We start from the raw sequence: 26402 nt of genomic DNA on the forward strand, positions 1-26402 counted from the left end.
CAAACCGCGACAACCGTGGCGTAACTTTTGAACGAGTCGAGTTTCTGGGGGAGAACGATACCGTTTACGAAAGCCGTTTGAATCTTCGTATCGTAGCGAAAGCGATACTTTCCCCCGCTCCGTCCAATTACGAGGCGAAGCACGTTTTTTCGTTCCTTGACGAGCGTTCCCTCGAGAGAAGCTCAAAAATTCGTCGTCGCCTATTTTTCAAAATAGCGTTCCACCCTCGAACGGCAGCCCTTTCCATCGCGCGTTATTCATTTCGCGCGGTAAAGATAAAGACTCTTGGCAACTGATCGCGATAATCGACGATTCCGCCTACCTGGTGGGTGCCCGTCACCTGGAAATAACGCGACGTCCTGTGGCTGACTATACGCGACACATGAATCCGCACATGCTTATCTACTTACACGCGCACACGCACGAGGTACACACGCGAGGAGCACACGTAGAATTAACGGCAAGAAGTATGCGTTCGTGTCGACATCTCAGAAACTGCTGATCAACCGCGTTCCCCGGTTTCGATGCCGCGGTGACGTCGTTACAGGCGTCGGAACGTCCCTTTCCGAAGTCGCATCTGCGCCGAGGATTTCCAACCACGAAGCCTGGTGTTCCTTAGTGGGAGGCGAAACCTTGCTGCGCGTTGACGTCAAAATCCTTGCCGCCTTTTTTAATGGGGGAATCGAACTATGGTCGTGCGTTGCATAGATGTTTGCGCTTTACAGAGAATTATCGCAAAAAATAGAATTGGAAATGATATAATCGACCGGTTTGGCCACATTTTTTTCTTTTTTTCTTCTGCTTTGTGTACCGAGAATCCGGTTGATCGGTATGTATAATTCAATGAATTTTTTTTCTCGATCTATGTTTTTTTTTTTTCTTTAAATTATTTTACGCCACAAGAGTGAAAGAGTGAAAGAATGAAAGTTACTCGATTAATTTTGAATGAGGAGCGAAAAAAGAAACGATATAATGAGAAGGTCGAGAAATGTAGTAACCTTGAACTTTACGAGATTCACGATGTTCGTTGATCCATAAAAGAGAAAGAATCTCTTTATAGTATCTCTATTGCTTGTATATAAAATTCAAATATATATATATAAAAAAAAAGAAAAAAAAGTCGATTTCCTCAATAATTATTAATATCGTTGGTATAAAATGTTAAAAAGGAAATCACGATACAGGAAATCTATCAGCATTCTGCGAGATTAAAATATCACAACGTTGTATCATTATTTTCCATCGCAACTTCGGATTCTCTTTTATAGGAATATTTCTATTCTTATTTTCAAAAATAATTTAGAATTGAAATTTCGTTTGAATCGTCATTATTAAATTAGACGTAAAATATAATACTGTTGACAGTTATTAGTAAATATTAACATATACGTTGACGTAATATAAAAAAAAATATATACTAGAAATAATCTTTTTTACAAGAGCACGCTTTATAACATCTTCTTTCATAAAAAGAAAAGAGAAAACGATTTTAAATCTTTTCGTTTTTTTTTTTTAAAGAGTATAAAAATTGTATTCTCGTTTCTTCGAATTACGTGAATTTACTTTACGAAATTTAACGTACGCTTTGTGTAATTGGTACGAAGAGAAGAAGAACGAGCGAAGCTTCGTCAAACGTTATTTGAAGGCGGGACATGCACGAGCAATACTATGTTACATCAAAAAGGAGCTAGTCAGAAAACGCTTTCCTGCTGATGTTTTATGGAAAACACGTGATCCGCGAACGAGCAACCACGAAATCGGCACGAATCGGATCAATAAATAAGTCACGTACAACGTGGGAATTGCAGACGTCGTAAAATTTCTATTAGCTTACCGGAAGTTTTATCGAACAATTACAATTCTACTTTTAGCTTGTGCGCCCTCAAAGACAATTATACAGTTGTTTTTTTTTTTTTTTCCTACATGTTCCGCGTAGAAGCACAAATTAATATCGCGTTTAATTTATTATATGTAGTTTATTATTATAAAAAATTATTTGTACATCATTGAAACTCTGCTTTAAAAATATAGAAGACAAATATAAAACAATATAGAATCAATAAATTAAATAAAATATTCGTACTATTCGTTCTCTCTCTGTGTACAGCGATTTTTTATTTATTATTCGGTGGAAAAAAATTCCATAACGAACGGCGAATCATTTTTTTCGTATCGAGTTAATGGCAAATCGTACGGAACAGGGAAAATTGGAACACCAGGTTCTTCTTCCTTTATGGGAAACGTTGATGATCCAGTCTATAAAAAATATGCGTTTGGAACATATCTTTGTCTACGTATAAAATGTATATGTATAACAAAATTTTTACGTACAATAAAGCTTGGAATAAATACAACACCCCCTTCGTAATTCATAATATAATGAGAATTTTTTCCAACCGTCCCCCATGCTGCTTTACTTAAATTAGCACTAGTGAGGACAAACCAAGGTATTCTTTTCAAATCAGGTGAGATTCTTGTATAAGTTTTTATATGAGGCATTGCTCTATCTCTACCGGTTTGCTTGGCTTTCCACTGACTGAAAAAATTGTTAAAGATAAACATATCAAATCAATGATGCGAATAAACATTAGAAACTTACTACATGTATGATTCTATCCATTTTTGTTTGGAATGTGTTTGAAGACTGTACGGTAGACAACAAGATCCAACTCGACAATCAAAACTTTGTTTATAATTGTTTAAAGACGGATAAATGAAGTGGAAATTCGGATGACTTTTTAAACCTACTGGATTTTCTTTCGACATCGAGGATGTAATTTCTTTCTGAAGCCAACTCTCGTAATTAGGACCTAAGCTACCAATACTCGAACTCTGAGCAACTAATATCCATTGGGGCGCATCGGGCGGTAATTTAGCGTGTTTGGAAAGAATGGAACCTAATTTTCTATGTCCCCAAGAGTCATATTCCATATCCGTGTGTCTTCCCGGAACAGAAGCCAAAAAAAATACGTTTACCGAAGAAAAATCTGCTCTTCTCACAGCACAAGTCCATTCTGTTATACCTGGCTGCCTGTATCTATTCAAATAGCGTTCTAAGTCCTTCTTGAAACCTGTCGGTGATTCTCCTTCACTGGAATTTGCAGATTCTGACAATGGTGGAAGATGCGGTGATATCCACACTCTGGTCAACAAAATTGAAGCGATCATTTATTCATTAAGATCTCCTTTTTAAAACAAATACAAAAAATGATGTTTAAATTTATTTAACAGACCCTTGTGTCCTATTCTCCCAATCATCCATGTATAAATTCGCGGTAGATACGACGACTCGTATTCCGTCATCTTTATATTTTAAAATCATAATTTTGGTATGATGGCAACCAAATTTTGTTGGCATATCTACATAGAACGTGGTAACATTTGAACCCACTGGTCCTGTATCTACTCTCTCTCCGAGTAAAATAGACATGTTTGTGTTTTGCTCAGCTAACATATATTGCACATGTAACCATCCAATGTCAACCATAAAATTAATATGGAGGCTGTTTACTATTTCTCCTAAACTAATATCTAGAATTTCAGGAAGCGTGATAGAAAATGGTTGATCGTATGTTTCTTTTGATCTGTTAACTGTTGAAAAAAATATATGATACGGTGCTGAACAAGCATATTTCATGGCAAAATTTCCTGGCTCGACCAAAGACGACAAACATGTTTCATATCCAAGCTTCTTCATCATTTTAATCGCTTTCTCTCTCGTACATTTGCTCGATTGAAACGTTTTTATCAAAGATGATTCTCTCGATTGCTCTTGACTATTTTTAGAATCAGATTTTTCATCGGTTTCAACATGTTTGCTATGACTTGATTTTGATTTCTTATTATGCCTTTCATTATCCTGAAAATCACTATTATCTCTCTTTTTTTCTTGAGAAGAATTCTTTTCTATGCTTCCTTCCATTATTTTAAGATTATCTAAATCCTCTTTCATTTTAGCAACTTTATATTGATCCTTATTTCTATTTTCATTAGAAGCTTTAAAAAGCGCCTCTGCTTCTTCATCCATATCTTTCAATTTATTTTCTCTTCTTTGAAGCATTATTTGCTTGTGTTTTTCTACTTTATCTTTTAAATTTTGATTATCCATAGTATTATTTTCATTTTTCATTTTTGCATTGGTATTACTTATTTTAGAATTTAATTCTTTGATCGAAGAAGAACCATTTCCTGCTTTCTCTCTTCTTAATATTATTTGTAAAATCTTCAATTGATCCAACAAGAGAGATCGGTCGGAACATTCAAAATCAAGTTTTTCAGGTACTTGTATTTCACCTTCTAACTGTTTCATTACAATTGTTTCTACTGAAATACAATATATACTGTTTTTTATCACGATTAAAGATTTATCAGATACATATCGTGATGATCATACATATCGCGTTAATCAGATCAATATTAGATTAATAGCAAATAGTACGTACAATGTGGATGTGACATCTCATTGAAATGAATCGGATTTCTTCGATAACATTTTTCCATATAAGGACACGGTTTCTTTTCTGGAACTTGCACGAAATAGCATAACTTTTGAAATTGTGAAAAATTAAACCTTAACCTTAAAATTAATCGCATTTTCTTACCATTATTAATATAACAAAGACTTGTTGCCATTCTATACCTTTATTTAATTCATAAAGAACGTGTTATAGAATAATAAATAATATTAGATTTAAGATTTTATATGAATTAATTACACGTATATAATACTGTTAAAATTTATTCCGAATTCTACGAATTATTCGTTCAAATAGCTGACATAGACGACTAGATGGTGCTGCAGTCGATGTGGCGCAAGTGTAGTTCAAATCGAAATTAGTCTTGATCTAAACTTCTCAAGAGTCGTGCGTTTGAAAAATTGTTTTAATAAAATATGGAAAATAATGTGAATTAATACAAAGTGTTGTTAATACAATTCTTTGCAATACATTTCTTTTGTTCGTGTCAAGTTGGAATAATACAAATACGTAACATTGTGCGTTCAATTTTTATCTTAAAGTGATTATGTTTTTTGCAAGTTTTTACGAGCCAAATTTATTAATCAAAATGGCGGGAACACGTTCAACAAGGTTTTTCGTTTCGTCCAATCAATCATCAACCAGATCTGAGATGTTTTTAACGTCGAACAATCAAGAAACAAAACAGGTAAGTCGACAAATTTAATCAAATAGCACGATACAAGGTGATAAAAAAAGAAACCGAAATTCGAATAATTTTCTCCGATATCATTTTAAGAATCTTAATTACGAAATGTTAGAACGAACGTCTCTCGATAAAAGAATCGGGGGGAAAATAAATCGTGACGGTGAACGATATGGCTTTTCACGGGGCCAAGAATTAAGAGCGTCTCGACGCGTTCTTAACCGATCTGGTATCGAGAGTTAAATTTCAACGAGCAAACTTACCGACCGCATCTCGGCGCACTTGATGCTCCGCGAGCGCCACTTGGAAGAGAATTGTGTCGATGCATTTCCATTTTTGCAAGAACAATTAGCGACCGTGGAAAGAATCGGAAGCGGATTTAAAAATTGGTTCGCTTAATATGCATGCGCATAATTTATAGGGAATAGCCAGCGATATTGAACTGATTAAATTAAAGTCACATCGTGGGTTAGAATGTTTTCGACCGCCATTCAAGGATGAGGTTGTTCGGGCAAAGAGATTAAAAAAATTCGCCGATTTAAAACATCTGCAAATTTGCATGATTTGATTAAAAAAATCGCGAAAGTGAATATTTTGCGAATAGAAGAGTACGACGAAAGAGATCGAATTTTTTCGAAGGAAGTTAATCTTCTTCGTTCATTGATATATAGATTAATTCCTTGCTCGTTCGTATAGACGTAAAAAATTAATTATACTCTTTATCAAAGTAAATAATTCTTCGAATAATACATATTATGACATATTATTAAACCGAACAAATGAAACGAAAAACTTTTCCAAACACTTTGGCAATTATTATGAAATTAAAAAAAAAGACTAGCTTCTTTATTCGTTATTAATTTTAGAAACGTTTATTCGTTCAATCATCGAATAAAGATTAATCGAATGTTTACACCCGAATTGATTTCTCTTAAAAAAACATTTACACGTTTTCAGTAACAAACGAGACATTATTTTTATCGGCTACTTGCATTTTTCATCTCAATCGCAGCATCGATTCTCCCGCGAAAATCTTATTCATTTTATTCCCAACATTTTATTCCCCTGTCCGTTCATTTTCCACTCGAGAACGACGCGGATAGAATTAACGAGAAAACGAAAGGGGAACAAGCTTATTCAGGAGATTGCCGACTTTTTGGACAGTTTGGACAGAGGAAGGAAGAAAAAGGCGGGAGGGATGGAGAAAATTGAATTACCATTGATTCAGCTTCGAAACTTCTTCTTCGCCGCCGATTCTTTCCCACCGATGCGACAAATTGAACATTTTAACTTATCAAATATTCGAGTCCCGTGTACGCTCGAACGAGGCGTCGTAAACATCGTGATTTTCACATTACAAACCCTTTAACGACAAAACTTAAATAGAATTAAAGTAAGATTATTCTCACAGAGGCGGTATAATCCTTCCCTCGTTCCCGCGTGTCGTTTTCCAATTTCCGTCCGGAAACGGAAATTAACGAAACGACATTCCTCGGTTTAATAATAATCGACGATTAGGAAAGGGTGACAAGTGTCTTGTGAACAGCGTGTGCTCGAATAAATAAGAGCAGCGCGTCGAACGGAACGACCGAAAAGTGGTCAGGATGCGAGGAGGAGGGGTGGGAGAGATGCCGTGCGTCGAGACGCCTCGATCCGCTCAGTCACCGCCCAGACCGCGCCGCGAGCGATTCATCCGCCGTGGCTCTCGCGTGTTTACACCGGCGTGCGTCTGTGACTCTCTCGTCTTCCAGCCTTCCTATCGTCACCCATATTTCGCGTCCAATAACTCTTCGCTTTTGTGGCGCGCGTACGATCTCCACGTGCACGCGTTCATCGAAGATTCGACCGCGTCGATCGTCCAGATCCGCGTTCAGTGATCCCTCGTGATATCGATCACGCGAACTGCAGTGTGGTAGCAAGTGTGGTGGTAAGTTGGAAGTGGCGGAGTCGTGGAAAGCGGTTTCCTCTGGAGGCAGTCGGAAGGCAATCAAGATTCATCGCCGCCCGGAAATGCGAGAAAGTCAAGGTCGTTTTATTTACACCGTTACACACCGCCGATCCCTCGTCAACGGCCGATTTCGCGCCAGCCAAACGGAAGCCTCGTGAATCACTCTTTATTTTGGATCGTCGTGTGTTTGTGCGCCGTAATCTTTCTTGTTTACGCGGCGCCCTTTCGCCGACCTGTTCTCAGAAGAAAAGGAAAACCTTTTCCTTCTCTTTTCTTTTCTTTTTTTTTTTTTTTTTTTTTTTCTTTTAAAGGAAGGTGTTTCGTTTTCGAAGGATACAAGGAGGAAAAGGAAGTCGAATGGGAGTAAGATCGAGAGTATCGACATCGGGGAATTCGAATCGAATCATAACCTAACACGGTGAGAATCCCTCTCTTAAACCTCGGTGTTTTTTTTTTTCTTTCTCTCACTTTCAGTCTCTCTCGCTTCGCTCATTCTGATCCTTAAAAAGAAAAAAGAAAAAAAAATCCTTTCGTATTCCGCATACGCGACTAATTGCTTTCAATTTTTAAAAGCTTTCCGCGAAATTGGTGGTTTTGTTTACAAAAACGGAGGAATGAAAGGAGCTAAAATTTAAACTCGTTACGTTGTAATGAAAAGCGCGCGGGTTTTCGCAACGCGTATATATTTCGTAATCTCGACCCCTTCGGCTTCGATCGATCGTCGATAATTTTTACACGAATGATCCCGCCAAACTTTTCTCTCCCGTTTTCCAAACAAATCTCAAGATTTTACTCGTTTAAATCTTGCTCCATTCAAGGAAAATTTGACGCGAGGGAGAAATACGAAATAGAGGAATAGACTTAACTATCGAAATAGAGGAATAGCTTTAATTAATTTCGAGTATTTAACGAGTCGATTCCATCCACCAATGGAAATTCGTATCGAAGCAATGTGTGTGTGTGTGTGTGTGTGTGTGTAAAAAGCGAGATGATTAATCACAGCAATGGAAAAAAAAAAAAAAAAATACGTGGGAAACGATTTCGAAAAACGATTCGATGAACGAATTGTATTTCACCGTTGTTTATATCAAAGATTATCGAGGCACGATCGAAAGAAAATCGCGTTACGCCGCGTGCGTGTATAGAAAAATAAATCGCGGTTTCGGCGGATGAAATATTCGGTGTGAAGTGGAGGGTACTCGGCCGTATAAAAATATTATTCGCTGTTACGAAGCTCGACGAAAACCATTTACCCCTCCTACCGGATAATTTGTAATTTAACGACGATCCCGTACGCGTCTAGATTTAAAACCATTCGGAATATCGTCCATCCCGCCTATTAATATGGATTAACCAGCATTTAGAACAACGGTCTCGTAAACCGTTAATCGCTCTAATAAATCACAAATCGAATATCTCGTACAATCTAATTCGTCGAGGATCAACGGATCAACGTTCGTTCTCCCCTTTATTTTTACACCACATTATTTCATTTGAATGAAACGCGAAGAAATATTTCCACCTGTGATTTATTACTCCCTAAAAAAAAAAAAAATCGCCATTGTTCTTCCTTCGTTTCGAGTTCGACGCAATTGTTTATTGCATAAAATATCTCGTTCGAAGAAAATGAAATATCCGCTCGTTCTTTTTTTTTTTTTCCTCTTTTTTTCTTTTCTTTTCTAACGCAATTTCGGCGTTACGTAAACGCCAAGAAAGTTCGTTAACCGATACATCGGGAAGAAAAAAATATCACTTAGAGGGGAAGTCTTTGAAGTGGATTGCACAGAGATGTAAAGTGCTTTCTTTCTTGAAAACTTCCAGCTCGAGCGCTGGTCACGAAAGAGAGGAAGAGGAGAAGAGAAGAGAGAGAGAGAGAGAGAGACACTCGAGTCTTCATTCAATGCTCTAAACGGGACATTCGATGATTCGATGAATAATAAACCGTTAACGACAATTAATTTTTGCATAGCCAACCGATAATTCTTCAGACAGCTGGAGAACGCTGGCATTGAACCGGAGAAATCTTCTCGAGTGGCTCTCATTCTCAACCGGCAAATAACAAACGCTCTCTGAATGTTTCTTCTCCTCGATGCTCGTGTATTCGAAATAAAATTTTACTTGACGGTAATCCCGATTAAAGAATTGAAGAGGAAAAGAAAGAAAAAAAGAGAGAGAGAGAGACGAATACCGTCGTTACATTGTCGCGAGAAATTCAAAAGGGTTGAAAAATGAATTGTTTCGCGGAGACGTAAATACGGGATTAAAATGGTCTGCGAATAGTTATCGTTATTGTATTGGAAGTGTACTGAGATGAAATTCAAGAGAAACGAGAGATGATGAATCGCCGTGTAGAACGAAGGGATAAAGTTTATCTTGAAAAATTAAAAATCGCAAAATTGAAGAGGGAGTGAACGGTTATATTTTTATCGCGGGAAGAAATTCAAAAGAGCTGAAATATGAATTGTTTTGCAGGGTGGTAAACACAGGATTAAAATGCTCTGCGAATAGTTATCGTTGTGAAATTCAAAAGAATCGTCGCGTTGAAAGGAGGGATAAACTTTGCCTTGAAAAATTAAAAAAGAGTTGCAGAGTTGAAGAGGAAGTAAATGGTCGCGAGAGGAAATTCGCGAAAGGATTGAAAAAGGGCATTAAACTCAATGAACTCGAGTGCATCCTTGCATCGATGCGAGACGAAATTCAAAAGATAAACGAATCGTTTTCTGGAGAAGGGGGCTGAATTTTGTTGAAAATTAAATATTGAAAAATTGAAGAGCGAGTGTTAACAATTGTTGAATTTTCTCTTTGATAAACTTGAAAAATTCAAGAGCGAACAGATTATATACAGTGATACAGATTGGCGCGAAACGAGATTCAAAAGGAATTGAAAAATGAAAAATCGTTCCGTCCCGGGTTGAAAACTCTGTGTTTTCGAAATGTGTTTTGAAATATATCGCTCGGTTAAAAGGATTTCCGCCGTTCCTTTCCTCCCTTCGTTTCTTTTTTCTCATTTGTCGGAAGACTGGGGGGGCCGACAAACTATTTTATCACCATATTTTCTCGATTCTTCTCTTAAGTAATTTTAAATCACGAACGGCGAAATCTCGCTTCGTCCGTTTTCAATTTTTCATCCCTCGTACTTGCGTATTGTCTTCCCGTCCACGAGCCGACAAACGGCGCGTGCACGGAGCCAGAGGATCGATGCAACGATCAACGCAGCACACTGATTACTGAAAAATGCTTGTTTACAGCGCATAGTAGTAGTAGTAGGACGCTGGCATGAATTATATTCGACTGTTTCCGCGTTTTTCTCTCTCCTCTCCTTCCTCCCCCCCTCCTCCTCCACTTTTCGCCAGAAGAGAAAGAAACGCGTGCACGATGGTATTGCGCCATGTGGCAAATTGTTACGTAATCCACGAGGATTCATCCCTCGTTCGCGATACGAAAGAAAGAACTTCATTCAAATTCAATTACGAGGCAACTTTGGACAGGATGTAGTTTCTTCATCCGCGAGAACCGTTTCGATCTCCTCGTTTCGAGAAATTTGATCGTAAATCTTTGAACGCGTTTTTTTTTTTTTTGCACGCGTTTGACAAAGTACCGGACGGATAATCTAATTTCGAGCGAGCGAATCGAATTCGTTGCCACTTTGGCCACTCGTTGCTGAGCTGCTAGATCCGATTATTGCCATTTTTCATCTCTTAATCTCCCGACGGATCTCTCTCTCTCTCGTCCGTTAAACCGCGCCACGAAATAAATTCGTCCTGATAACAGATGCCATTGTTTCATGCCTTGTTCGATGCAAACAAATCAAGGATGCGCCTCGTTCGTTTCTCGAATCGCGTTAATTAATCCTATCCAACTCTTATCGATTCTTTCTAATTGACTCTAAGAGAGTTGTATCTTGTCTTCCCTCGAATTCGAAGCATTTCGCCAAGAGGCGAAATTCGAGATTGGAAATTTTCTCGAGAAGTCGAGAGCGGATAGATTGGAAAGTGGATTTCTATCGAGTCGGAGAAGTTGTCGAAAATTGATAGCTTATTAATTCGCATCCAGAGAAAAAACGACCATACGTGAAATAACTACGAACTAATCCTATTACAAATTTTGGTGACGATCCCTTTCGCGAGAATTTCTTCTCTAATTCGACTCGAGAGGAATAAGTTAACGAGTTGACTCGTGGAAAGAAAATTCTTCGAGTCTTTTCTCGATTTATTTGACAGGTATCGATGACGAAGGAACAGCGTTTATTATCGGAACCCGATGTTTTCCAACATTTCACGATTCTTCCAATTTTAGTTCGTTCGAAGCATTACGACGCAAGTATTACGGACTTTTGACATTTTATTCGCGCGAACGGCTGCCGATTTATATATACACAAACTTCAATCTTGCTCTGATCGACTACACGACATGTTTACCGCCATTTCCCCAGGACGTATGCCCGTTCCTCTGTATCTCGCTCGAGGATGGAGCATTTGCGAAACTCGTTTCCTTTGAGCACGATTTCTGCATCGTTTAATCCCACCCAACCTTAGTCCGTGAACGATCCGTTGTTTCTACCCTCGCTTTGAAATTCTCTTCGAAGAATCCTCGAGAAATAAAATCGTGACATCGATTAAAATCGATTAAATTTTGAATTGTGATTTTTTTCACGATCTGATCGTGCAATTTTATCATTGGAAAAAGATATATATATATATATCGTTCGAAACGAGGGACTCGAAACTTCCTCTTCCAAACGCTCCTTGCTCCAAAACTTTTCGTCGAAATACCACGAGAGAGGGAGGAACAACAACTCGAAACAACTTTTAACCGTAACACCTTTTTTTTTTTTATTTTCGCCTTATCCAACCTTATCCCAGACTCTTGTTATCCTATTCTCATTCTTCTTCATCGGTCGAATCGGGGTTATCGGGCCACTCAATTATTTGGGTCATCCGAGGCTACCGTTTTCTGCCTTCCATCGAAGCACACCAACCGAATATTCTCCACCGGAATATTTTGATAGCTATAAATAATTGTCGTCGTGACAATACAACGCTGGCACGTATTCACCCCTCACCCCCCCCCCCCCTCTCCCTCCTCGTGGAAGAATTTTCGAATTAATTATCGCGCGGATTATCGCACGGGCACGGAATTTCGGCATCTGACGAGTGGATAAAGCGGAGACGAAAGTTCGGCATTTACGCATTGATCAACGAGAATAATCGCGGAACGAAACGATGCCCTCCTTCTTTTTTCCTATCTTTGGACTCGACGTCGTCCCTGTTAACGGATATTGTGTGCATTTGTGTGCGCGTAAAATGCGTGTTCGGGAAAGGTATTTCGAACGATTATCGTGCACAATTGTGACAGGGAGGGGAAACGTTGTTCGAACGTAATTGATCAATCGAAAATAATCATGTTTGAACAAGGGAGGGAAAAGGCAGGCAAGATATCGTTTAACGACGCGTGGATTAAAAACTGCGGGATACAATTTAACACCCGTTTCGTACATCTCGATATACTTATCCCGATAGAAAAAACGATAAGAAAGACACGTATAACTCTCGAGGCTAAAATTATAAGGGACACGTGCTCGAAACTTTTCGATTGGCAACGAATTCAGCAACGTGTTTCGTGTGAATCGTATTTTCGCTTCGTTCTTTCCCTGCAATCCTTACAGAATCCTTTTTTCGATAGGACGACGATCTCCTCCCGTGTGCCACGACAATATCCCCCTTCGAATCACATTTCTTCTCCCAACTTTCTTCGTCGCTTTCGACGCCCCTCTTTCTTCTTTCTCGAGAAGAGAATTGGAAGAAGAAAGTATCGTTCTCGATCCGCGGTTTTCTGGCAAACGTTTCCATTGGCCCAGCGAATTGAAGCTGTTCAGATATCCTCCTGTTCCTGCCAGAAATTAGCAGTGCCACGTTCCACCCAGATCCATAGAGATGACGATTAGGGCGAAACAATTTTCGGTTGAATACGCTCGTAATGGATGCTCGTCGTAGGCGCGCCTTTGTGTGAGTTGTGTCTACACGCGCGCGTAGATACAACACGTGCATACAGGTAGCAATGTCTGTCTGACGTATCGAGAACTGGTTGTTCGGGTATAAGCTTACAACGTTCAATGTCAGGGTAATCGCACGTGCGCTTCTCGTGTCGCCATTTGCACGCGTGCGATTCGGATCGCGAGTGCGAAGACACAGCAGGTATAAATATCTCGTTGGTGGACGAGAACCAGGGAGGGTTCAATAAGCGTTCGATTCGAAATTGCTAATGGAACCATGGTAATTTTACCGCCGGGACCAAACTTGACCCGATTCCATCGCGTTCCAACACCTTGCTCGACAATGCGGATAGCTAATTATTCTATTATTACAAACGAATTGATCTCGTTCGATTCGGGTGAAAAATCGAAAAACATTTTTATTCCGCGAGAGATTATCGAGATTATCCGAGTTTAGCGGTCGAACGATCGGGAGAAGATTCCTCCCTGAAGGAATAGGATATTTTTTAAAATCCAAGGATTCGGAGAAAAGTTAAGTTTCGAAAAGTTTTCAAGTGAAATTGGCCGATTTTCGATCAGATACGAGTGAACAACTATCGATAAGAAGTTTATTCTATATGTGGAAAGAAGCGGAAAATGTAGAATTTTATTTTATACGAATTTTTATTTCTCAAAATTTTCTATCGCATTTTTCGCTTATCTCTTTAGTCGGAATAGTGGAACAGTCTGGAAAATTAACGAATTTCACCTGTAGTGAAAAAAAAATTTCTCGAGAACGAAGTCTCGATGGGAAAATTTTATTCCGTATCTCCTTCTTCTTCTTTTTCCTTTTCCACTTGCTTCGCACGTTCTCAAGAATCTTAATATATCGGGTCAAAAATAATCATAAATTCTCGGCCAGATCGATTCCAAAAATTATTCACCACCGTATATACGTAAAATAGCGTAATTTTCGAAACGAAATCACGCTCGCGATTTCAGAAATCTATTCCAGATCGCGGTGTTTATAAATCATGCCTCTCCATTTTCAAACGCGTCAACAGCGATGCGAAACTTTGCAATGGAATCTATTAAAGCGAGGGTGTAATTAGTGGAGCAACTCTGAGAGAGGGACTCGAGTCGATTTGATTCTGTTAACCGTGAATTCGCCCCGTCAATTCCTCGCCCTTAATCCATATTTAAGACCGACGTCGCCGATTTGCAAGTTCAAAGAACCAGTTGCTGTGAGATTCCAGTATATATATATATATGATAGGCGAAAATGGGAACAGTGAATTGGACGCAAAATTGCGGTGCATTGTAAATAAACTTGGCAACTTTCCTTTGTTCGGCATATAGCCACGTGTTTGAGGGAGAACTTGGTTCGAGTTAAAGTTTCGAACGATCTAAAACAAGATCCTTTCCCTATTTCCATCGTTTGTTAAACCGTACCCCCTTGACTTACCCTTTTACGGTTAACGAACCGTGGATTTCGTACGATGCCTCGAACGAGTTATAACGGGAAAGGATAATAAAGGAACGGGCAACACAAGGTGATCGAATTCCTCGTCGAATCGTTCGAGGAAGAATCTCTCTCGCGGAGGAGAGAGTCGGCGTCTAGGCTGAAACGTCGACGCCCCAAAGCGACGCCATCCTCATTGATTCCTCCGGCCATTCACGACGCCCCCCTTCCTCGCCTTCCTCCCCCCCTCTTTCGTCCTTCAACCGGCTTCGTCGCTCGCGCGATCCTCTACTCGCGTCACCGAACTGGAATCCCGCAAGATCGTCCTCGAAAACTTCATCGTCTCGCAATTTTTCGAAAAGTTTTCGAGTTAATCGGCGAGTCGTAATTTCGTTTCGAATTTTCCGAACGTTTCTTTCTTTTTTCGAAAATCGAACGAATGGATTCGATGGATGGGAAAAAGGAAATGGGTACGCCACCACCGAAAAATGAGAAACTATTATCGTCCAATTCGCGTTATACGCTCGTTATGCGCGTTCTTTAATTCTCGTCACGCGCGTGGCCAGAGCGAAATTGCGAAGGGGGAGAAATTTTCATCGACATCTTTCAACCGTCTCCCGTGAATCGTTGGTAGTCGCGTGCTTCCCAAATTACTAGGGGATGAATAATAAAAAAATGGAGAGAGAGAGAGAGAGAGAGAGAGAGGGGCGGGGTTATGGATAAAAAGTGAGCGACATGATTACGATTGGCGCGCAAATTTCCTTAGGAAAATAAGCGGCGAATATTTCGTGATATTTTTGAACATTACCACTGATATAATAATAATAATCAGCCCAGTGATTATTACGTAGGATAGGACCGAGTTAGTTTCATCGACAATGGCTAGGCGGATGCAGGATCAATGTAATCAACAGCGAAGGATTTTCTCTGTACTTTTAAGAAGTTCAAAATATCATCAAAACGTGCATATAACGCGTAATAATAATAATGTTTATTACGTTGGAAAACATAAAATTTGCGATGCTCCGACGAAGACTTTGCTTTCGAGATAATTCTGTGTTTGAAAAAAAACTTTTGTTCGTTTAAACACGTTGCTCGAAACGGAGGAACGAAACGGACCATCACCTGCATCCATCACGCGAGGATCATCGAGCATGGAAAATTATACGAACAGGCCAAAACTACGATGATCTATAGGATGAGTCGAAAGATAAGTGCCATTTTCAATGCGTTGTAGGCTCGAGTAATGTCCACTACAATTACAACGGGGCCCTTTGGCAGGCGCAAAGCGTATGCGACGCGTACCTCACTTATCTAATAATCAGAGATAAATGGGTGTCCCGGCGCATTAGCCGCGATATCGATTCTGTAAATGAGAATCAGGATTTGTGGGGAACATTAAAGCGGTCCGCGGCTCACCCAGCCCAACTTTAAACCTCGATTTCCGTCCAATTACTCATCTCGTGGGCTTCGTCTACAGCTTTGATTTATCGGTCGATCCATGACTCGCATACTCAAACATTCGGGTATTGTCCACCCTTCCAAAGATCTTCGAACCCTTTCGCGCTCGACGACTTTTCTCGGTCGAACGATGAATGCAACTCGAGATGATTTTTGCGCATACGGCTAACGTAAATTTGATTTTGTATACACTTTGTGACAAAGAAACAAAGGAATCTAAGTAGCACAATGGTTCGAACAATGTATATTAACTGGGCAAAATTCATTTCCAATAGAATTGATCATTTTCAATTTGTGTATTACAAATTGTGCAATCTATAATGTCTCGTCCTTCTTACGCAAGTTATCGGATTGAGATAGTAAATAAAATTAGTACATTCCATTTTATATTATATATGTATTCTTTATATTTTTATTTTATACTGATTAAACTAAGAATGTTAATTTTTTTATATATTTAGTTATATTTTTACGTTATATACATTTTTAAGGAAATAATAAATAACAATAAAAAACAATATTGTTTTCTAAAAATTTAATCTGCAAAACTCAAAATTGGAAAAAAGTAATTTCGTCCAGTTAGATCCATCGTTCGAACCAGCTGAGACTCGCCTTTCGGCAAAGGGTTAAATCCATCGTTGGATCATCGTTGTTTCCGTGTTTACCACCGTGTTTTTAATCGTATTAATCGCAAGATTGAAATGTTATAGATTAAAACTCGAATAAATCGAAAACTTCGCTCGACCAAGGTTAACGCTTGTAGCTTCGACAGAATTTTGGACTTTTCGAAAAAGTGATTTCACGCTGGAAACGCATAATCCGACAGGCGACGAGAGTTTAAACGAAATTTCGAATTAAATGAATGCTATGTTAATTGTCGAACGGTTCGACGATTTCTGTTTTTTTTTTTTTTTTTTTTTTTCCTTTTTCGGATCTCATCTTCATCAAGAACGATTTCATGGCACGCAACAAAACTTGTTGCTCTGGAATCAGTCCAACCAGACAACCGCAATTACTCTTTCGATCGATCACGCGTTTCGGACGCAGCTCGACGATCGATCCATGATTTCGACGAGAATCGGGAAATTTAAAGCGACCCTGTCCAACCCTCCTCCCACCGGAAACCACGGCCCACCGATCTCCAAAATGGAAAAGATTAAACCCTGCCGGTTGAAAAACAAACGGGTTCCTGGACGGGAATTTTCTGGAGGGTCAAGGTTCTTCTCGCGATCGATTTCGCGCGTTTCTCCCGCTTAAATTCGATTTCGGGATCGATCGTGAAACGAATACGTTCGAATATAGATATTCTTTCGATCCGAATTATAATTTCGTGCAACATGATGGATATTTGAAAAGAAAATGTTCGATGAATAATACACGTTTAAATAAATACACGTTTTCGCTTTGGATCGTGATCCAGGTTAAAGTAGATTTGTTCGATCGTATAAGATCAGGCTAGGTGACGAATGGAAGGGATATTCGAAGATTAAAGACACAAGATCGTGTTTACTTAATCGTAGCGATAATCTTGATTGCGAAATTGATACAAATATGTGGAACAGTCGATAGAAAGACGTATAAATACGAAATTCCCGTATTAACTAAGTTTCCTCTTAAGTTGGATCTCGTTTCTTGAATTGATCGGTCCATCGAGGAACAACGCTCTTTTAACAACGCGCAAACCTAAAAATGAAATATGAACGAAAGGAAGGAAATTCGTTCTCTAAAATTTTCTCCAATTTCCACCGACATATTATACGCTTCTCTGGCGATATCTCAACGGTTATCCCTCGTTAAAAAAAGGGAGAATCGCTCGCTTCATACATAACGAAAAAAAAGAGGAAAGAAAAAAAAAATTTACACGAAACTTTCCCGGATTCTTTTAAACTTGAATCTCTCACTCGAAACGAAATATGGCGATATATATAGCAAGGCCTAAAATTGAGATTGAATCGCGAATTTATACTGTTTCTCTTGCCAGGCCGAAGCGCACCAAGCCCATTTCCGGCATCGCAAGCGTCAACCGTTGGTTAGTCACGTATTCGCTGACACACCACGCGAAACATCTCCACAAAAATTCCTTCCCTCCTTTCCCTTCTTTCCCCTCCAGACGCCTGTTCCCCATCGACCTCTTTTTACTCGTCTTTACTCTCGCTAAAAGTTTTCCCATATCCCTCCCTTCTCCTAACGAGAATCCACCCATCGGCATCGATTTCGCGCCGTATACCTGGAGGAGGATCGGAATAAGCGCGTACACGTGCGCGTATTTATGGATGCGTTTCGAGCACGGCAGGAGGCCTCCACGAGCGAGTTGTTGAATAAGCAAGCCGCGGATTCGAGGAAGCGGGAAATGTGTGCGTTTCCCGTCGAAGCGCACGAGTCTTGTTCGCCGGAGGAATTCGAGCGTGTTGCAGTTGTCTCGTTATTATCGTACGAATGAAAATTCTGAGGATCGAGCGTTGTCGATGAAATTTCGAAGATGAGCATTTCCGCCTTGATCGATGTGAAATCGGGCGAGGTAGCAACTCGCAACTCGCGACGAACGTTTTTAGATAAAGATCTTAGAAATCTATTCATAAATACCTGGCTCATATTAATGGAATTGTCGCGCATAAGTCGTGGTGGACGATAAACTGTCGCCAACGGCAGATTATTTCAGAAATGGAATTGGAAAGAAAGAAGAATAAATAAATAAATGTGTGGGTGAAGTAATTTTCCCCTCGATCCCCGGCGATCGATCCCCCCGCCTAATCTCGGTCGTTAATTAAACGAAGTTGAGTTAAGGGCGGACGAAGGGCGGATTATTTCGTTGGCAACGGTTCTCCTCCTCCCCTTCTTTTATCTTATCTTACAATAAAGCGTAAGCACGTTTTAATCTATCCGCATATCCCCCCCCCCCCTCCTCCCCGACCTCCCCGTTCGAAAATAATAATTTAATATCCGTGGCGAGCGCATTGTGGAAACACTGTGTCGACGTGATACGGAACCCGGCGGTGGTAATAATCCTTGGTACGGGACCTCCTGTCGCGCCTTCCTTGTCTACGACATTGTAATCATTCGTTTAATATCCGCCAGGGGGAAGCTAATTTCTCTGGAAGTCGAGGGGGCGAAGGATCTTGCGGCGCTGTCTGATTGATACCCCGGGTTAAGGGTGTCTCCTCCATCGTTTTATCCATCGGGTTAAAAAAGAAAATATTCTCTCTCTCTCTCTGTCTTTCTCTCTCTTTCTCTCGTCTCGTTGTCATTTTTATAAAACGAGTTATAAAACGACAGGGTGGTATTTTGAACGAGCGATGGGGACGTTGGTCGTTCGATATTCTTCTTGATTGACAGAGGTCGGTTAGGAGGAGATGGTTAAAACGGTTTATTAAAAGAATCGTATTGATAGACGTTTTAATTACGGTTCTTATATATATCCGCCAAGAAAATAATTGAACGTTTAAAAAGCGACGTTAATTCGGTTTCGATCGGTTGGTGTTGGTATACTCGAATAAAACTCGTCTCCTTCGTCTCGTCGGTTTAATATTAATAATCGCGCATAACGAATTTCTTCGTTATTATCGCGGTGCTCTTCTATTTTCTCTTCCTATCTATTTTTCGCGGGAACGTAAACGTTGACGAATAGGATCTGTGTAGGACCACCGTCACGCTTGCACGGGTTAATTGAACGGTTACGTGCGATCGCGCAATTATCAGCAGCCCTCGATTCGATTGCTGCTGAAATGAATCGATCGCGTCGAAATGCAAAATTCAACCTTTCCGTTACTACTCCTGGCTGCTCGATTTATTTCGTTATGACGCGCAATCGGTCGAGCTTTCGTCAGAATGCTAGAGAGTTCGAGTAACTATGGTCCCTCGATTCGTAAAGAAGTACAAGAAATGTTTACGAAAAATTATCCTCTGATGAATTTTTCAACAAACTCGTCACTGAATCGAATGTCATTCGAAGTCATTTTTTATTAAAATGTTATTAACCTAATTTAATCTAAACGTGAAATTTTCTCAACATCATTCAAAGACATCATCGATATTTTTTTTGTAAATAATTATCAGCCAACATCATCGAATGTACGTAGAATTTTATTAATCGCCTTCCAATTGTATTTCTGATGCAACGATCGATCGGTTCTTACCGGCGCCACTGAGACGGCCGACCAAGTCCCTTTTTTGCGATTGTCACCTTTCGAACTCGAGAGCCAGGAGATTAGGAGCGGCGTTACACCCCTCGACTTTGCCGCGTTTTCTCTTCGAGATGGTTGGTAAACAATAATACTCGGCCATTTCTTCTCTTTCGAGCGAGTCGTCTGGGTACACAGGAGATTGAGTGGCCTCGTTGATTTCACGTGTGTACCGTGTGCACACCTATCTCTTCACTCTGAACAGAATTGTCGTTACTGTTATTTGCGCGCAATGATCCGCCACGATGATTAAAATTTATCCCAAGATTATCGAGAGACGCTTAACCGAGATGGCAGTCGAGACGGTATTTGAAAATTTAATTAATTGTTTTGAAAAGTTTTTAGATTTCCAATTGGAGCAGGATAATTAACGATTCTTCCTCGCATCTCGAGAATCTAAAAGATCGATTTCATCCGATTCGTGGAAATTCTAAATCCACGGATCGATATTAACTGTCGACACGAAGAAGAGAAAAAAAAAATGAGCCCAATTTGAATTCCCTCCCCTCCCTCCCCCCGGGAGATCAATAAACACGCACACCCGGTATATACGTTACGCCTCCAAAACGATATCGAACAGTTTCTTTTATTATCTCGCCCCGTTGTTTGGACTAACGCGCAATCTCGAGTAGATTTTACGTCCTTTACGATCCGAAACTCGGTCGAGCATCTTGCTCCGCCGATATTGCCTCGCTGCGTTCTCTATCTACGAGCTAACAAACCTTACATCCGTCCAATAACACTCGTTACAGCGCGTTTTTTATTGGCCGGCACAAATGTTTGCCCAAGCGTGAAACTTCTCTCTCTCTCTCTCGGTCCAATTTCTCCTCCGCAAAACCTTAAAGATAACTTATGAAAAAGAATTCCTCTTCCTAATGGGATGGCGTGGCAGCAGCGCCATTTCTGCCAACAAAACCGCGTCGTACGTTGCGGATGCGAGGCAGGCGGCCGATAAAAATCTTTTCGAGAAACGAGAACGGGCGAATTTTCCTTTTCAAGAGAGGAAAAGCGAGACGGGTCGGGACGATTTATAAAAATTTCAGAGACAAACAAGTGAAACAACACGGCATTATCCCACCAGCGTTTATCCCCGTATTTATCGATCGCACGCTTGATCTTATTTATTCCCACTTTTATTTACGCGTGTTTGAAACGCGCTCTATTCCTCCTCTCGCCTTTCCTTCCACTCGTCGCCTTTGTCCGAACGAGGATTCGGATTACGAACGAATGAACGAAACATTGTTTCCGAGACGAGCATCCTCTCCTCGAGCTCGTCACACTCTGAATGCGCCTCCTTAACCACCTCGAAACGAGGATACATAGTTGCTCGAGTGTTCCTCGGACAACAGCTGGCCGAAGCGACAACAGCTTCCCTTTTTTTCTCTTTTTTCTAACCATCCTTTGTTTCCTTCGTTTAAACTCGAGCACATCCACGACACGTGAACGAAACGGTTATACGCGGTTATTTAATTTCGAGATTTCGAGCTGTTTGAATTCCCGTCGAGAGGCGTTTTGGAATTTCTCCTTCTTCTTCTCGTTTCTGGCTTGGTCGGAAAGGAAGAAATCGAGAGTAAATCGAGATCGCTAATTTCGTATACGCGGTATACGTGGAGAAAACATAATGGCCGATTTGACGGAGTTCGTAAACGCGTTCGGCGTAGAGGCGTTGAATGAAACACGAGAGGTTCACGTGGGCGACGTTCAACAACAGCTGCGGACCATCCAACACCGCCGCCTCTCTAGCTCTCCCTTCCTCAAATTGTTCACCACGAAATTACCGAGCACAGTTTTCGGTCGTTCCACCGCTTCCTGTCGCCGGTGTTGCGCCGCTATTTTCACCGGCCGGGCCTCGTTTCAACGCCCCACAAAAATCCCCGACACGATCCTTCCATTTCTGGTGACCCCCTTCGCGAGACTGAATAATTTCGCGTCTCCGAAAACGATTTCAAACTCTTCTGTAAATCATTGTTTCGCGCTTGTGAGTGATATTGCGAATAACTTCTTTCCCTCCCCCCTTTTTTTCCAAATTCAAGAATTTCATTAGATGAATCGAGGTATACAAGATTACTTGATCAGTTTCGTGACTCCCAATCTGGATCGAATTATCGTCGAGCGATTTCTCTAAACCGTCTCGGTTCACCTGGACGATCGTCGTCTTTCGAATTAAAATTTCCAAATTTAAATCTTTGCTATGACTTTTCGCACGTTCCGTAAGACACGGCGTTCTCTCCCGCGCAAATCATTTCAACAGCTGATTTCCCAAGCTGGAATGGAAAAATTAAACTTCTCGCATTCGAAATTGTCACACTGGATACTCTAGAACGCTAACTCACGATTCTTTTTAATCCTTTCGCTACGGGCAATTTCTCCGCCGCGACAAAAATGTGCACGGTATTCGAGAAAAATCGTCAGCGGTTGCGATCCGAGTTGTTTCGACGGTATTTATTTCAGTTTATTCAGAAAAAGATACTCGATGTGCAATAACTCCAATCGCTCGTCATATCGTACGATACGCGGTATCTTATGCAGAGCGATTATAATTGCACGTCGGTGGCATTTTATATAGAGCGACTATAATCTCTCATAGCACGTCAGTGGTATCTTATGCAGAGCGACTATAATTGCACGTCAGTGGCATTTTATATAGAGCGACTATAATCTCTCATAGCACGTCAGTATCTTATGCAGAGCGACTATAGTCGCTCGTAGCACGTCAATAGCACGAAATTTTATGGAGGACGACTATAATCTCTCATAGCACGTCGATGGCATTTTATATAGAGCGATTATAGTCGTAGTACATCAGTGACATTTCATGCAGAGCGACTATAGTCGCCCAAAGTACGTCAGTGACATTTTATTCAGGGCGACTATAGTCGCTCGTAGCACGTCAATGGCATTTCATGCAGAGCAACTATAATCGCTCATAATATGTCAGTGGCATCTTATGCAAATCGACTATAATCGGCTGTAATATTTCAGTGACATTTTATGGAGGACGACTATAATCTCTCATAGCACGTCAATGGTATCTTATGCAGAGCGACTATAATCGCTCGTAGCACGTCAATGGCATTTCATGCAGAGCAACTATAATCGCTCGTGGCATCTTATGCAAATCGACTATAATCGGCTGTAATATCTCAGTGACATTTTATGGAGGACGACTATAATCTCTCATAGCACGTCAGTGGTATCTTATGCAGAGCGACTATAGTCGCTCGTAGCACGTCAGTGGCATCTCATGCAGAGCAACTATAATCGCACATAATATGTCAGTGACATCTTATGCAAATCGACTATAATCGGCTGTAATATCTCAGTGACATTTTATAGAGGACGACTATAATCTCTCATAGCACGTCAGTGGTATCTTATTCAGAGCGACTATAGTCGCTCGTAGCACGTCAATGGAATTTCATGCAGAGCAACTATAATCGCTCATAGTATGTCAGTGGCATCTTATGCAAATCGACTATAATCGGCTGTAATATCTCAGTAACATTTTATGGAGGACGACTATAATCTCTCATAGCACGTCGATGGCATTTTATATAGAGCGATTATAGTCGTAGTACATCAGTGACATTTTATGCAGAACGACTATAGTCGCTCGTAGCACGTCAATGACATTTTATATAGAGCAACTATAGTCGCCTATAGCATGTCAGTGGCATCTTATATAGAGCGATTAGAATCGTCCAGAGCACGTCAGTGGCATCTTATGCAGAGCGACTATACGGCTATAACGAAAAGGTTAAAAACGAAGGAACGCCGACACGAACGGGAAGCAATTCGAATTCGATCGGAAGTTACGATCGTAGAAAAAAAGAGGAAGGAACTTATTCGCACACCTAACAGATTCATGTATTATTTTTCAAACGTAACTTGGATTTTATACACGGAGCGATCATACACCTACTCGTAACGTTGTATATTTGTCGTTGAAAAAAAAGACGTTGATACCCGATGCTTAGCTTCCGTGACGGATCATTCTCTCTTGAACTCGTCGCAAAAGTATCGTATCTAATCTAACCGTAATAATCGTAAGTCGACACGTCGACGGTGAATTTAACGTCGCGTATCAGAGAACAGGGGACGCGCGTTTAATTGGTACACGGAAATTTATTACCTCGCCCCAACATCGAAAATTTCTATCGAAAACATTTTCCCTATCTATCTATCGTTCCTTTCGAATTCGCCTGTTTTCGATCGACATGTAGATATAAATTCGGCGTATTCCGTATCGATAGTTTAAATTATTCGGTCCAACGGGGTTAATTCGGGGTTGAATCTGCCAAGTTCTCTAGCTCGTGATCTGGGAGTACAAGCAGATTCGTAAAGTTCACTCGATATCCCGCCGGCTGTTTCGAAACAGCTCCTCCCCCTCAGTGGATAAAGCGCGGTAGAACGAATATGAAGATGAAGTTTGATGAGCGATAATTAGAGAGAGCGGTTACCTTCGCTTCTTTCGACACTCGCCTGTCCTCCCTTCGATACAATGTAAAAAATTCATCGAGGAGTTGCGGAGCGTGAGCTCATCAGTACGATGATGAAGGTTTGACGAGCGGTGTAATTAAAGCCGGTGATTGTGCATCGCTTATTTTCACTTTTCTCTTCCTTCCTTCCTTTCTTTCTTTCCATTCTTTCTCGACTCTGTGGGTGTGGGCCGGCCGCGCTCTCGTGGACTGGTTTCAAATATTCATCGAGAATACACGGAAGGTACGCGAACGTAACGAGAGAGAAAAGGGGGAAAGGGAGAAAAGCAAGGATAAAAAAAGAGAATTTTCGCGATATATTTCTCGTTTATCTTTCGAGAGAGAGATAAAGAGAATCGCGTGCAGTGGCCGTTATTGCGTCGTCGGTCAGTTTAATTCCCTTCGGTGGATGGGGAACGAAGGGCCGAGAATAAAGAGCCGAGTCGAGATAAGCGTCGAGTTTAAAAATTGGATGGTGTTGCAGCACGCGACACGTCCCCCCTATCGTCTCGATTGCATTTCCTTAATTACCCGGCGCGGACGGTGTACTAATTAACAGAAACGCCGCTTCTCTCTGTTCTAGGTGAGGCGAGGACGTGAGGGCTGATCCGATGAATGGGGCTCAGCTCTGGCACAGGTATTGTCTAGAAATAATTTCGAGAGGGGGGCAGGAGAATTGGTATGAGGGAAGGCGATCGGTATCTCGTTGCAATAGCTTAATAGTTTCCGATATATTCCAACGCTAATACCCTCCCTCAGCCTATACATTTCTCTCTGTTTCGAGCCTCGATGTTCATCAGGCGATCTGGGTCACGCTGCTTACTGCAAACTACGTGTCACTTTTCGTTTCTTCATTCCCTTCTTTCAAAATAACCACCGTCTCTCTCTCTCTCTCTCTCTCTCTCTCTCTCTCTCTCTCTCTCTCTGTTTCCATCACGCGCAATTTCAATCGGATCGATCATTTGTATCATATTTATCGAGGAACGATCGAGTCGATGCTCGTGGAATCTCGAAGATTTGGTCGAAGATTTAGCCAGCCATTCGATTCGAACTTGTCCATCGAGGTATCGAGTTCGAATGGCGGCGAAACAAGGGTGGAAAGGGTGGATCGGCACGACACGGGAGTTTCGAAAATTCATCGAAACGATCGACTTTGTACACGCGGCTGCTTACGTACTTACGCGGTGGCTTAAATTCTCTCGCGAAACGTTTATAAATTCGGTCGATCTCTGCGATATTTTTAACGGTGGCGCGCGTTACCCTTTCGAGAGCGCCACCGCGTTCCATTCGATCAGATTCAATATTCGATCCCTTTAATCCAATTGGCCGACAGTGGTGGAAAATAAATAGGCTGTAACAAAAACGTTCTGTCCGCTTTGCGAGGGGGAGAAGCCGATTTCTAGACTTACCGAGAACGCTTCGAGCGTAAAATAAAGGGATGGATGGGGACAGAAACGACTTAAATTTAATTCGTGATATACAGGCGCTTCGTCTTGGGACGAACGGAGCGGTAAGATGGTAAAATTTAATTCTATGTATATATAGGCAAAAGTGAGTTGAATTTTATCCTGCAGTATTTATTTTTTACGTCTCTACAGTGATTAGTTGTATCACACAGTATCATAACAGGAAAGTAATTACAGTAGAGGAAGTAATCAGAGTTTCTTTAAAGATGATTTTAGGATATAAAGTGAAGGAAGAACGATAATTTTTTTTTTTTTTATTACACTTAACTTTGCTCTTA

The 26402-nt window shown here is 40.7% G+C and overlaps 2 protein-coding genes and 1 long non-coding RNA gene across 12 annotated transcripts in view; 2 read left to right on the forward strand and 1 right to left on the reverse strand.

The window, feature by feature from the left end:
• The first annotated feature begins 617 nt into the window (after positions 1 to 617).
• Positions 618 to 2354, forward strand: LOC147657843 (uncharacterized). Its single transcript, XR_015291708.1, has 2 exons — positions 618 to 829; positions 1605 to 2354. It is a non-coding gene; the product is annotated as an uncharacterized LOC147657843 (long non-coding RNA).
• gkt (tyrosyl-DNA phosphodiesterase glaikit) lies at positions 1957 to 4808 on the reverse strand. 3 transcript variants are annotated; one of them, XM_012491011.3, is made up of 6 exons: positions 4602 to 4808; positions 4443 to 4526; positions 3234 to 4323; positions 2600 to 3142; positions 2332 to 2536; positions 1957 to 2256 (listed from the first exon to the last, which is right to left on the reverse strand). In XM_012491011.3, exons 1-6 carry the CDS (start codon positions 4630 to 4632, stop codon positions 2122 to 2124), a joined length of 2088 nt encoding a protein of 695 aa, XP_012346465.2. In that variant the 5' UTR covers positions 4633 to 4808; the 3' UTR covers positions 1957 to 2121. The 3 variants fall into 3 exon arrangements, with proteins under 3 accessions (XP_012346465.2, XP_012346466.1, XP_012346467.1); XM_012491012.3 differs by having other exon boundaries at positions 4443 to 4520; positions 4602 to 4787; XM_012491013.3 differs by having other exon boundaries at positions 3234 to 4320; positions 4602 to 4646.
• Positions 4809 to 5144: 336 nt separating this feature from the next.
• Trpgamma (Transient receptor potential cation channel gamma) overlaps positions 5145 to 26402 on the forward strand; it is a 77134-nt gene continuing 55876 nt past the window's right edge. For 5 of the 8 annotated variants that reach the window (XM_012491006.3, XM_086906773.1, XM_086906772.1 and 2 more), the window contains exons 1-2: positions 6820 to 7186; positions 25242 to 25295. The gene's annotated coding sequence lies outside the window, so the exon portion shown is untranslated. Of the gene's footprint in view, positions 5164 to 6819; positions 7527 to 25241; positions 25296 to 26402 lie in introns of those variants that run through there. The other 3 variants (XM_086906769.1, XM_012491003.3, XM_086906770.1) reach the window with 3 other exon arrangements.

The sequence above is a fragment of the Apis florea genome, unplaced genomic scaffold (assembly GCF_048593485.1).
Source record: "Apis florea isolate Af1SG1 unplaced genomic scaffold, ASM4859348v1 contig_2495_pilon, whole genome shotgun sequence".
In the NCBI taxonomy this organism is placed as follows: Eukaryota; Metazoa; Arthropoda; class Insecta; order Hymenoptera; family Apidae; genus Apis; species Apis florea.

What these genes read in the sequence shown, in the direction of transcription:
- gkt (XM_012491011.3), bottom strand. Translation starts at nt 4,632, where the DNA reads ATGGCAACAAGTCTTTGTTATATTAATAATG. An exon ending in TGAGATGTCACATCCACATT is followed by an intron (nt 4,324 to 4,442) that starts GTACGTACTATT and finishes ATTGTATTTCAG; the next exon opens with TAGAAACAATTGTAATGAAA. An exon ending in TATTTATTCCAAGCTTTATT is followed by an intron (nt 2,257 to 2,331) that starts GTACGTAAAAAT and finishes TATTTTTTATAG; the next exon opens with ACTGGATCATCAACGTTTCC.